A 13220-nucleotide genomic window follows, 5' to 3' on the forward strand; every position below is an offset into this window, starting at 1 on the left:
CAGGGACACTGCAGCAATTCAATTAGAATCATAACAAATGAGTTATGAAGTTGCCTTCTTCTGAGCCTGACTATAGGTCCATCTAACCCAGCATTGTCTGCTCTGATTGGCACTGAGGCCATGGCTAGACCAGGCTTATGTCCCTGGATCATCCCTGTGCATCCAAATGACACACAGGGGATCCCGGGAGCCGGCAGGGACGACCCCTCCATTAGGTCTAGCTAAGTCCTGAGTCTCCAAGATCTAATGCAGAGGGCTTCCCCATCCTGCTTCCTAAGGTCTTTTCCATTCAGGTGCCAGGGATTGGACCTGAGACCACATACAGGTCAAGCAGGTATTCAAGGCATTGAGTTGTTGGTCCTCCTCCTTTTATGGTGTTCCTTTGTTCTTCATGGCTCTTCTCCACCACCCTCCCGTTCAGTTGCTAGCCCAGCCAGCTGAGAACCACGAGGAGCTGACTGCCCGACAGCACATCGCCGACCAGCTAGAGCGGCGCTTCATCCCACGCCCTCTCTGCAAGAGCTCCCTCATTGCAGAATTCAACAATGAGCTAAAGATCCTCAAGGAGGCCGTGCATAGTGGGTCAGGTGAGCACACCAGGAAGGCAGGCTGAGAAGTGTGTGCGCGCACACACGTGCAGCGGGATGGCCTTCGTCAGCCAAGAATATGTCACAAGGCAGCATCTAATGGACAACACAAGACTATTTTTAACTATATATAAATTATAAAACTAAAACTGATTGATAAAACTGATTTTACTTTTAGAGCTTTTGTGAAATGCTAAATTGACATCCCTTGATCCTCATGTGAGAAAATAGTTGCAACTTGAGTAGTGGTGTGACAATTCACAGGTTATGTACTCTAAAACATAATTATGATTTTCTCCAATTGAACTAAATTAATCCTCCTATAAAAACTGGTAGGCATAGACACCCTGACAGTCCCAGGATGGTGAAATGACTCTTGTAACTTCATTGTATCATGGAGTTAAAATTAGTACACCCGAAAGGAAATCTTTACCTACACTGCTTAATGGCTCAGAATCACATGGTCATAGGAACATAGGAAGCGGCCTTACACTGAGTCCATCTAGTCCAATATTGTTGACACTGACTGGCAAAAGCTCTCCAGGATTTCAGGCAGGCATTTTTCCAGCCCTAACTGGAGATACTGTCAGGGATTCGACCTAGGGCCTTCTGTATGCAAAGCGTTTGATCCTCCACAGCACACACACACACACGCCTGTCTTTGCTCTTTCTGAAAGTCCTGGTCTGAAAGAGAGCAATAGTTTCTTGATCACCATCTCATTTGCTTGCATTATTGTAAATGTCCTTCTGCTCCTCCCCATTTCTTCAGCCTACCAAGGGAAGACTTCTATCAGCACTGTGGGCACATCCACCTCTGCGTACCGGCTAAGCCTTGCCACTATGTCCCGCTCCAACACTGGCACAGGAACTGTCTGGGAACAGGACAGCGAGCCTTCCCAACAAGCTTCCCAGGATACTTTAAGCCGGACAGATGAAGAAGATGAAGAAAGTAAGTGCTCATCACCATAGGCCTGACGGTTGGCAGATCCACCTGTTTAAATCTGGATACACCACAGTCATGCAAAAAGCAGTGAGTGGAGCAAGAGGAGGGGGATACAATTTTAAAAGCAAAAGGCATGCATTGTTGAGGGGTGCAGAACCTGCCCCCTTGCTTATTTATTGATTTAGTATTTGTTTATTTATTTATTTATTTATTTATTGCATTTTTACCCTACTCTTACGCTGTAAAGGCTCCCAGGACAGCTTAGATAAGGTCAATAAAGACAGACAGTCCTTGCCCACAAAAGAGAAAAGGGATGATGAAGGAAGAAAAAACTAACAAAATCATGCGTCACTTCTTAAACTTAAATAGTAGTTTTTATCATGACTAGCTATAATGGGAATGATTTAAGAAGAGGCGACGCTAACTGGAAATGTTGTCTCAGCAGAGTCAACTTAGTAGCCTGCTTCCCACCTCCCTCTCTCTCTCTCTGTTAAAGCTTGATGGAATGGCTACTGTCAAGTGATAGTTGCAGGTGACAGGAGCCCGATGGAGCTGGTTTTTCAGCACTGCTGATGGAGTGGCCTGCGACGTAACAAACCCTTACACTAGGCCCGTCACATAAACCCTTCTCAGGCCAAACGCCAACACTTGAAAACCTGAGGGAGGGTGAATTAAAACCTTTCCCCTGGCTATGAGGGCAACAGGTTTTATACAGGATCTGCTCTAAATATACTGTGGGTATAATATGGGGTGGGTGTTTGATAACTGTAAGGCAGGTAAATAATGCCAAGCTGACACGTGGTATTTGGTAGCTAACAGAATAATAAAAAGTTTATTGTTATTTAAAAACTTTAAATAAAAATATAATACTTTCAATCCTGCCTAATCTAAACTCTCCACACACCAACCACCTCTCTCTCTTTACACCAATCCTAAATCCCTAGAATCTAAACTCTTCTTTCTCTACAAATAAAAAACACAAGAAAAAACAAAACCTAAAACACCCTCCTTATATACTCCTCTCCTCCCCCTACCTATTACATCACAAACCACACCCACTCAGTTCTAACATTCCCTACTTACCAGACGTACTAATCCAGATGATCAATTGTGGGGTAACGCCACATGGCCCTGCCTCTCATGGCCCCTCTGCTGCAGCCATCCCTGCAATCTACCTTTCTGTCCTTCTCTGCAGTCTGTCTTCTGGTGTTACTTTTTCCGCAGCAGGGCTCTGATACTGGAAATGAGTCTTGCTAGGAGAACATAATTGGGAAGGAGGGTAATAAGACACTGAACTGGGGAGGGTTCTGCAGTCTTTCTCACTCACATATCCCTTTTGTTCGTTAAATTGGACCTCAACCCTCTGTTTTGTATATAACTGTGGAAGTTACAGATTTAAATGCTTAGTTTGGCCCCATTGACTGTCAAACGTAGAATCGCTTTATTCACTTAAATTATACAGACTAGAAAAGCAATGAAACTTTCATAGATTCTTCAGCAAAATTCCATTTGTGCTTTTAGTATTGTTGGTAGTCTTTCTGTACTATCATTGTTTGTCTTTGCATGCAATATATATATATATATATATATATATATATATATATATGTGTGTGTGTGTGTGTGTGTGCTTTTTATATTTGGGATAGTTTTAAAACAACATTTTAGTAATTTTTTTAATCGGTTTTACATTTTTGGTGAATTTGTATAACTTTACTGGGGTGCTAGCATTTTTACAATTATATTGGGAAGGACAGCCTCATGTCATTAGAGCTGCTGTAACCCCCACTACCGGTGTAAGAGTTAGGTCTGCAAGCTTTAATTGTTTTAACTTTTAGTTGATAACTCTCGGGAGCAAATGAGTCGAGCAGAGATTGAAGGTCACAGGGTTTACCTTTTGAAACCAAGCAGGTTTGTCCACATTTTGGGCAACCATGAAACTATAAGCCAAAAGGGTTTTAGCCAAAAGAGCATGCACAAAGTAATTTATCTTCACTTGAAATGCTTAAATGTATGTGTGAGACTATTTGTCCTCTCCTCTGAATTCCTTCTAGATGACTCGGTGAGCATGCCCAGTGTGGTAAGTGAACAGGAAGCATACCTTATGGGTGCCATTGGGAGGAGGCGATTCTCCAGCCATCTCTCCAGCATGTCTGCACCGCAGCCTGAGGTGGGCATGTTACCCAGCCAAAGGTAACAAAATGAGCTATTTCACATTTCCTGACATTTCTCACAAGAACAGAGATTACAAAGGTATAATGCACAATCTCTGCAGTAGTAATGTAGTAATCTCGCATATCAGAAGCTTTGTTTCTTTACATTTTCTTTGGTACTTCACATTAGTGAGTAAGAGGCGATTTGGATCAAGGTAGTTGTTCTTGTTAATATACAAATACATTCTGCTGAATCACTTCTGTGACTGAAGATATTTGTAAATGCAACATTAAAATAAAAGTGTATGCACAACTAGCTTGGATAAGGGACCTGTGAATGGCCGAGCTACATTTCACAGTTGAGTGCCTCTGCTTTTTGAGCTGTTTTTTCTTGAACTGCATTTGCACAGATCTTTAGCCACTGTGGCATTTGAGAAAATAGGGATGCCTTTAAAATGTGAAGTGAGATTTATCTCTGAGAACTACTTGACAGCTTTGGATAGCAGGAATGTGTGAGCACAAACTGCTCTGTAGCTGTCCTGTAGTAAGAAAACCTGGCTGTGCTCATGGTACATGCTTGTTTATTTATTTACAATATTTGTATACTGCTCCACACTCAAGATTTCAGAGCAGTAAGATGATGATTACATTGTTGTTGTTGTTGTTGTTGTTGTTAGTATTATTACTATTTAAATATTATTTAAAAGAAGTAGAGTTCTGGTAAAACCACGGCTGGTCACTTAAGGAAGGCTTCCTGAAATAACAATGTTTTCAGGAAGTGCCAGAAGCAACACAATGTTGATGCCTGCCTGATCTCCAAACGCAGGGAATTCCATAGGAAGGGGGCAACCACACTGAAGGCTCTTCCCCTGGTGGAGTCCAATTGGGCCATAGGTCCCCTTTGAAGATCTCAGTAACTGGGCAGGTTAGTAAGGGAAAAGGCACTCTCTCAGGTAGCTTGGTCCCAACTTGTTTAGGGCTTTGTACACTAGTAGTAGAACCTTAAACCTGGCCCAGTAGCAAATAGGCAGCCAGTGCAGTTCCCCCAGCAAAGGAGTTACATGCTGGAAAGGGGCAGCTCCAGACAACAGCTTCTGGAGCAGCCTTAATGGCAACAGTACTTAGGCAGACTTTCCTTAACTACTTACACCTGATGAAAAAGCAAGGCAGGATGAGACAAAATGAGATGGAAACTTTGTACAACCATGCTGGGATCATCACAGGAAATACATACTGGGTTGAGTTCACTCTTGGGACTGATTGATATACATGGATACCTCTATGTTTTTTCTCATGGGGCAAATAGCAGATTTGTGGGGGGAAATGAATTTCATTGTGAAAATGACACGGGTTAGAAAATCACAGATCTCCTGCATCTCACCTGGTTCAGCCATTGGAAACAATGCCTGACTGATGCTTTTAATCATGAAAGAGAACAGCTGTGGTTAATCAACAGGGATATGTTTCCTTTCCTAAGAACTTGCCTAAATTAGGTTCAATTATTATGCTAATTTTTAACACTTGTTTTGCCTTAAATTGTACTTGTAGGGTATGACATTTGCTGGGTAATGTTTGACATTTATTTTTAGTAGAATCGCAAGTTTGCAATTAGTTTAATTGGTGGATTAATCAATAATTTTTTTTTTGAATGTTTAATTGGTGAAAGAGTTAAGGCACCCTGATTCATTTCTGAGGCTATGCTGGTTCTGACATGTTACTGTCATGTGGACTGAAAAAGGAGATCACCCCCCACCCACCCCCTTGGTGTGGACAGAGTTTCAAGGATGGAGAAGGTTGAGAGTCAAGCAGAACCTTCCTTTCCCCTCAAGCCAAGGGTTTGGAATTGCAGGCCGCACTCCCTCCACTTAAAAGAGATAAGACAGCCCTGAGAAACTTGGGCTCTGGAAGGAGAAGCAGGCAGCAGTGAAGCCTTGTTTGGAGAACGAGATGAGTTGGAGTTCTCCTGGCAGAGGACTGTTACTGATCCGCACTGGATTTATATGGCTGATTGCCCCATCATTATGCCCTGAGCTGAGGAAAAAAGGAGCTCAGAGGCACATCGGTTCCTCCTGCTGCTGCTGCATTAATTATGTTTCCCTGTGCATGGCTGGACAGGGAGAGGGGCTGTAGGCAATCCTCTTCAAGTCCCAATATTAGGATAGGGCCCCCATTCCATCGATCCTAGCCTGCAGGGGCAAATTGCACCTATGCAGCTACGTGTGAAGCTCTTTGGTTACTTACTTGTGGGAAAAATAATAATTCTTGGACTGAGAGGACCTGGTAGGTAAGAGTAAGCTTAGAATGGAGAGTGGGCTGAGTTCAAAACATGTGAGTAGCACTGCGGCCTCTCTGCTCATGCCTATCCAAGGGAATGCCGTTGTGAAGTATGTTCTTCAATGAGGAGTTCAATAAAGGGACTGGATATGGGTAAAAAAGGTGTTGTAAAAGAAACAGACAGTAAATAGAAAAAAAGAGAGGAGCAAGAGGGTTTGAAGATCACTACTTCTTACTTTCCTGTCACTAGAATACTACCTAATTGAGATGTATTGAATACATCTGGAGATTTCGATGCATCACAACTTCTATCTATAGGAAGCACTTTAGATCAAAGAGGAAGTCTTCCATGGAGGCTTCAGTACTTGCTCTTCAGTGAGCTAGTTTTGTCCTCTTTTTTTCCTTTTCTGATACTTCTTTTCTTTGAACACAGAGACGATTGCATGCTTTAAAACATATTTTCTTCCCTAAATGCTTCACCTCCCTGCCCCACCTGAAGTGAACCTAATGTCCTCGATGACTCCCAAGGCCTGGCCGCTGAGGGCAGCCTCTCTAGGTACAGTGTTTACCCTACCTGTATGTCAGTGTCTGTGCTGGGAACAAGCTGCTCCCTATATTCACTGTCTCTCTCTTTCTCTCTCTCTCTCCCCCCTCGTCATCCTTGATTATCTTTCCCTCCATTCCTGTTTCTTGTACTTCATTGATGATCAGTCCTGCAAGTCAAAGGTGTAGCAACCCTATAGTTCAGTTGTGAGTTCTGGTTGTCAGCAACCTGTATTGGCAACAAAATGTTCAGTGTGGAACAAAACTTGGCAAACCAAACCCTTAGATTACAGGTTGTGGGAGTTCTCCCCTCTCCCTTCATAGTTTTTTTATTCAAGGAATGTGAATAAGGAATTATCACACATTATTAAATTAATATTTTAGGTACAGATTGAAGGCTTTTAAATCTGAAACCTCTATTTTTGTTTGTTAATATTACAGTAGCATAATTGGGAGATATTATTTTTTAAAATACTTTTTAGTTCTGCTACTATATATTAATCATGAAGATTGTCAAAGTTAACAGTGCTGCTTCTGCTAGTTAGAATAATCCCAGCCTCTTTTCTAAGTAAAGTGGCCGAGTTGTAGCACTAATTCTTTTTTAAAAAACCTGTTTCTTTTCAAGAAACTAAAACAATCTCCAGGGTGTCAGATACCAAAATTAATTGGTATTAAACTTTGGTATCTCACACTATTTGCTTAGAAAACAGGAGAACTTGTACATAAGCAGTAACATTGCTATGTTATTAAAATATATTAATTTTAAAATATAAAAGGGAGGACTGCACCTTTAACACTCAGCTCAGTCATTTTAATCATTCTTACTGTTCTGTTGTGTCGATACCTCTCAACTGACCCCTCAGTAGTTGGGAAGGCTCATATTATCCCCCACGTCCTTACTTTATTTCAGGAAAACATAGCCCTCACATCTCAGCTATGGTAAGACTACTGCTTCTTTTAGCGCTGTTATATAAAGATGAGGAAACGTTGAGAGGAATTATTGTGAATTACGTCTTCATTTTGTTTTGTTTTAGATTTTAAGAACAGGAAATTTTGTATCAGTGGATGTGCTATATTGATCATTCCCATGATTCACAAAGTCCTTTGTGTTTGCATTCTGTGCCTTGGCAGATGGATCAGTCTCTGATTGGTAGTGGTGTGAAAGGGTTGGTGGGATAGAAAAGGCACTTTCTTTTGGGGAGAGCGTAGCTTTAAAACGGGAAACAAAACTTACTGATGTGTTTGCGCAAACATGAGATTAAGACTGCAATCGTATGCATTTACCTGGAGTAAGCCCCATTGAACTTAATGGGACTCACTTCTGAGCAGACATATATAGGATTGCACTGTAAGAAAGGTTACATCCACAGAATTAATTAGTTTGATGAAAACCTTGCTAAATGTAGACATGATTAAACACTGTATAGATGACCAAATATTATGATGCTTAGTACTTACAAATAAGTGAGAGAAAACACTTCGTTATATTGCCTTAGTCAATCTTTCCCACCAGTATTATTGTCCACTTGATACAGGAAAAGTCCCATGGTTTGTTGGCTTGTTTATTGAAATGTTGGTATCCTACCTTGGCTTTAAAAAAATAAAATGGCCAAGGGTAGGGTGACCATATGGAAAGGAGGACAGGGCTCCTGTATCTTTAACAGTCATAGAGAAAAGGAAATATAAGCAGGTGTCCTTTGTAGGCACTCAGCACCTGGTAAAATCTCCTCTTCATCACAACAGTTAAAGCTGCAGGAACTATACTAGAGTGACCAGATACAAAAGAGGACAGGGCTCCAGCAGCTTTAACCATTCTGATGAAGAAGGTGCTGCATGCATACAAAGGATACCTGCTGAAAAACCACCAATAGAGAGCAAAGAAACTGTGGCTGCTTGCTAAAGGCCATGCGTTCATATGAAAAGGATGACAGGGCCCCTGCATCTTTAAGTTGTATAGAAAAGGGAATTTCAGCAGGTATCATTTGTATGTATGCATGCAGCACCTGGTGAAATTCATCACAACAGTTAAAGCTGCAGGAGCCCTGCCCTCTTTTGTATCTGGTCTCTCTAGTATACCTCCTGCAGCTTTAACTGTTGTGATAAAGAGGGGATTAGAGTTGAACTGGGGACCTCTATTTATTAACCAGTGTCTCTCATCTCTCAATGGGAGTTGCTATTGAGTGGCATTTCCCGAAATGGGGTACTGAGCCTTGTGGTTGCTCTCTAATGAATGACAACAGGTTATATAATTAGATGTATTTCTGCAGTCTTCGAAGCTAGGGAAAATAATCAGTGAAAGTTGTCTGGTGATGACCACCTAATGATAAATATCAGGGGAGCCTCAGCCCTTTACTAGGGCAGTGTGAGAACTGCTTTTCTGCAATTTTGTCCCCTCTGCTAGTGTCAGCAAGCTTCCATGGAAGTTCATTGTTGGTGTGGGGAAAGAACTGTGCTCTTCAGCAGATCCATGCATTTCCTTCTTTACATTTCATTGGCCACAAGTCATGACCCAGGAGGATATGAATACACGCCCTCCCAGGCAGCCCAGGAATTAGGGAGGGAGGGCAGACATTGCCCTTTCCCCTTGTATGCATTTGGATATCTATGCACTGCACAGTCTTACATTGCTATTTGTAGCTTGCTCTAAAGTAGGGATGGCAAACCTTTTTGGAAAGTGTGTTATATGTCAAGTCAAAGTATGGAAAAAGTGCTGCGGTAGTGTGCACTAGAGTAATATGCAACCATGTACTTTGATGTGGTTTTGCTCCTAATCTATTGAAACAGGAGCAGGCAGCAGGACAAGGCAGAAGAGGCAAACCGGTTCTCAGGCCTGGATGCATGTCATAGAAACGCCTATGGACCCTCCTGCTCTTCTGTCGAAGTGCCACAACGATTTTCTGCTCCTTGGCCTGCCTCTTGCATTCAAAAGAACATACCATTTGCTATACATAGGCCTGCTCTTTCAGCCTGAGAGCTGAATTCAGTTTCAGAGAAGCTCTTGAGGACTGCTTTCCAGTGGTGGGTGGGTCTGAAGGCAAAAGAGGTGGGGTTAAAGGCAAAAGGGGCAGGGCCAAACATTCCAGCATTTTACTGCCAGAAACTTTAGAATGGGCGGAGGGGGAGGATGCAAAAGCTAGGAAAACACCCAATGATTGGTCAGGGGAAAGGGGTTGTGCCAGGGGAAGGGGGCGTGGCCATCTGCAGAACCCCAGAGAGCCAGATTGGGACGCCAGGCTGGCCAGGTTTGGTTCCCAGGCCTGAGGTTCAACACCCCTGCTGTTATATACCACTAGTAGAAAATAAAAGAAAATAGAAAGTCAAAGAAGGGGAATATGCACTGTTAGGCATTCTTTTTTAGGGCTATGTTAATTCAGTTGTTATTGCAAAGAGAAGAATAATAGAAAATATGCTGTAGCAATCTAAAAAAACAACAGATTACTACAGCAGAGGATAAAACTTGTTTATAGACAGTAACATTACAGAGCTTTTGCTCACCATATCTTTGATTCACTTCAGCAAATGAGCTGATAAACCAATTTCCTTTAACATTAATGAAACTGGACACATGAAAACAGTATAAAACCCAGTCACTTCTAATAAAGGAAAGCAGATGGTTGCCACGACATCTGTAGAAAACTCCTGGGAAAGAAACAACCATGTCATGTAAAAAGATCAAAATTCTTGCCTTTTGTAGCTAGGTTTGTGTTGTACTTGAAATGAACAGAAAAACAGAACATAGTCCAAAATTGCGAGCAAAAGTAATGGGGCAGTTTAATGTAATTCAAAACCTTCTTTAAAGAATAACAACTGCTTTTCGGCATTTATATTTGAATTTCATAAAAAAAAAAATACTAGCAACAGAAATGAACAAAAACTTATTATTTCTACTAAGGAAAGGAAAGGAACCTCTTGTGCAAGCACTTGAGTCGTTGCTGACTCCTAGAGGGACGCCTGCTTTCGCTGACGTTTTCTTGGCAGACTTCGTAGCGGGATGGTTTGCCATTGCCTTCTCCAGTCGCAGCTACCTTTCCCCCAGCTAGCTGGGTACTCATTTTACGGACCTTGGAAGGATGGAAGGCTGAGTCGACCTGAGCCGGCTGCCTGAGAACCAGCTTCCGCTGGGATCGAACTCAGGCCGTGGGGAGAGTTTTGGCTGCAATAACTGCCGCTTACCACACGGCACCACACGAGGCTCATTTATACTAAAGGTGTTGAGAATTCTGATGTGAACTGACCTGATCCGTGCTTGCTTGGACTAATGTTGCATATTGGATACTTGGATGTCCTTCAGATTTCACACTTTTCTGAATGTTGTGATGCAGTTCTCAGCTCAAAATAAAATACCAAAATGAATGTAAAAATGTGTATTTTTGGATAAAATATATTTACAAATGCATATTTTGTGAGAAAAAAATATGTATATAAATACTATTTTTTATGTGAATTTAAGGATAGAACAGACGTATGAATGAACACATGCAAAATTGCTATGTACCGCTGGACTATTAAATCCAGCTGTTAACATATATTCATCCAATAGCACCCACCATTGATGTTGACATGGCAGCATCTCATGAGCCATAAATCTGGCATATGATTGACCCATGTATCTGGCTGCATGGCAGTTTAGGTGCATCTCAATCCTCATCCAGTCCCCTTCACAGTTCATCCCTTTCCAGTTAGGTGCTGGGCTTTGTGTCATACCATTACACTACTTCCGTAATGGTGTCCCTTCCTAGATTAGCATTGACCATTCATGCTGCCATTTCATTTTGAGTCAGCTCCTTACACAGTTTGTAACACAGTCTGTAACACAGTCTGTGATGGCACAGTGTTAATTATTGGATCACTTTCTAAATATTTATTACTGGTACAGTGATTCTTAGGACTGGACCACGAGACAAAGGACTGTAAATTCAAGAGAGAGACATGAATACTGATAGAATGTTCGTAACTGTCATTTTAACTAAATGGAACTAAAGAAAAGCCCAATAGAGGAGATTACGATATCAATCGTCAGTGCTTTAAAGCAGGGAGACCCAACCTGAGAAACTGCTGTGGGCACCACCAGAAAACGGCTCCCACAGAGGATGTGGCTAGTCGTGTAATGGCTCCCATGAAGGCCTGGTTAGTCAAAAGTGAGCTAAAGAAGTGGGGAGAGAAATAGTAAAGCTAGAGGCTGGGAAAGAGGAGGAAATAGCAAGACAAAGGGGTAGAAGGGAGAGCAAGAACAAGGCTAGAGGCTGGGAGGGGATGGAGAAATAGCAAAACTAAAGATGGAGGGGGAACGGTGAGACAAAGGGGGTGTCTTGACAGTGCCTTGAGCCCTGAAACCCCCACGTTTGTGCTCCTAAGCTTTGACCCCATGCGAAGGAGCTAATGCAGGGTTTACAGGGGAGGAGGACCTGTTGCTCAATTTACACCCCCACCATCCCCTTCATCTTTAACTGTGTCACAGGGAAGCATGGAGGTGGACGGCCACCCCTCCTGTCCCCTATATGACTGCTCTGCAGGAGGAACAGCATACTCATTTTTTTCTTTCCGTCTAACTGCGCAGTGTTGCAGTTATAGGGTGGCGTGGAGATGGACCGCCACCTCCCCACTGTGCCGAGGTGCCCTGCAGTCATTTCCGCAAGGTCCGTGGAGGTGCGGAGGTGGTCCAGCAGCCATTCAGCTCACAGTACCACCCCCTCCCCCTGCCTGGCCTGGCGACCAATCAGGATTCACCATTGGTGGGGGACACACCTCCGGCACAAAGCCGGAGGGTGGTGACAGATGGGAGATGCGGGTCTGCGCTTCCATGGCATAAAAAAGTCATGGTAAGTCCCCAACTTTTTTAAACCAGAGCCTCAGGAGTTTGCCCCTGGATGGCTTTGCAATGGCAGCTGTGTCATATAGATGACCTGCCGCCATTGCGGATCCACCCTGGGCAAACCCCTCGTCAAGACAGGCCCGTTGTGGTAGAGGGGAGAGAAAGACCAATATTAGAGGCTAGAAAGGGAGAGAATGAAGACTACCCTAACATTTTCCAGGGCTGCCATTAAGTAAGTAAAGGCTGCCATTAAGTAAATGGAAACAACTATTCTTTTACCTTGCTTATTTACCAGATAAGACAAACACAATCAATTTAATCTGTACGAAAAAATTAGGTAAAATGCCAGGAAATGTAACTCCTTTAAGAACAACTGTGCAATGTGACAACAGAAGCTAATGAACTTCCTGTCTTGGAGGTTTTTATATGATAAATAGATAAATATCTGTCAGGAACATTTTAGTATTAGGCAACGGTTCGTTACACAATGAATTCCATGACTTTAGATTTTATTTATAGCAGACGAGTCCAGAGAACGTTGCTATAATGTTAATACTTGTACGTTAATCCATTTTTTCCAACAGCATCTGCAGTATTACTAATATGCATTTTAGTCACATTTGCAGTAGTACAGGAGATATTTTTAGCTGGCTGCTACTAGATGGTTTTCAAAACCTCTGAAGTGTTGCTTAAAAAATATCTACTTGCATCTTCTGGTGCATGTTTCCCTTCCACATTAATCTGTTTGCCACTTTCTGCACTGAATGGTCATCAGTGAATTTTGTTATAGGATTTGCTGCATAAAAGGGTCTTCACACTTAGCTGAGATTAACGTTTACTATGAGCACTGTCAATTTGGAGAGGTCATCTGCCTTAGAGTAGGATTTAGAATACCTCACCTGTCCTAGGTA

At 42.4% G+C, this 13220-nt stretch overlaps 1 protein-coding gene across 1 annotated transcript in view; it reads left to right on the plus strand.

Moving 5' to 3' along the window:
- The window catches only part of UNC80 (unc-80 homolog, NALCN channel complex subunit), a 186252-nt gene that overhangs the window by 153501 nt on the left and 19531 nt on the right, over window positions 1-13220 (plus strand). Inside the window, exons 58-61 of the mRNA XM_063116088.1 lie at window positions 422-587; window positions 1357-1536; window positions 3582-3720; window positions 6454-6510. Coding sequence (XP_062972158.1) covers window positions 422-587; window positions 1357-1536; window positions 3582-3720; window positions 6454-6510 — 542 coding nt within the window. The remainder of the gene's footprint in view (window positions 1-421; window positions 588-1356; window positions 1537-3581; window positions 3721-6453; window positions 6511-13220) is intronic.

This window comes from Elgaria multicarinata, chromosome 2, assembly GCF_023053635.1.
Source record: "Elgaria multicarinata webbii isolate HBS135686 ecotype San Diego chromosome 2, rElgMul1.1.pri, whole genome shotgun sequence".
NCBI lineage: Eukaryota > Metazoa > Chordata > Lepidosauria > Squamata > Anguidae > Elgaria > Elgaria multicarinata.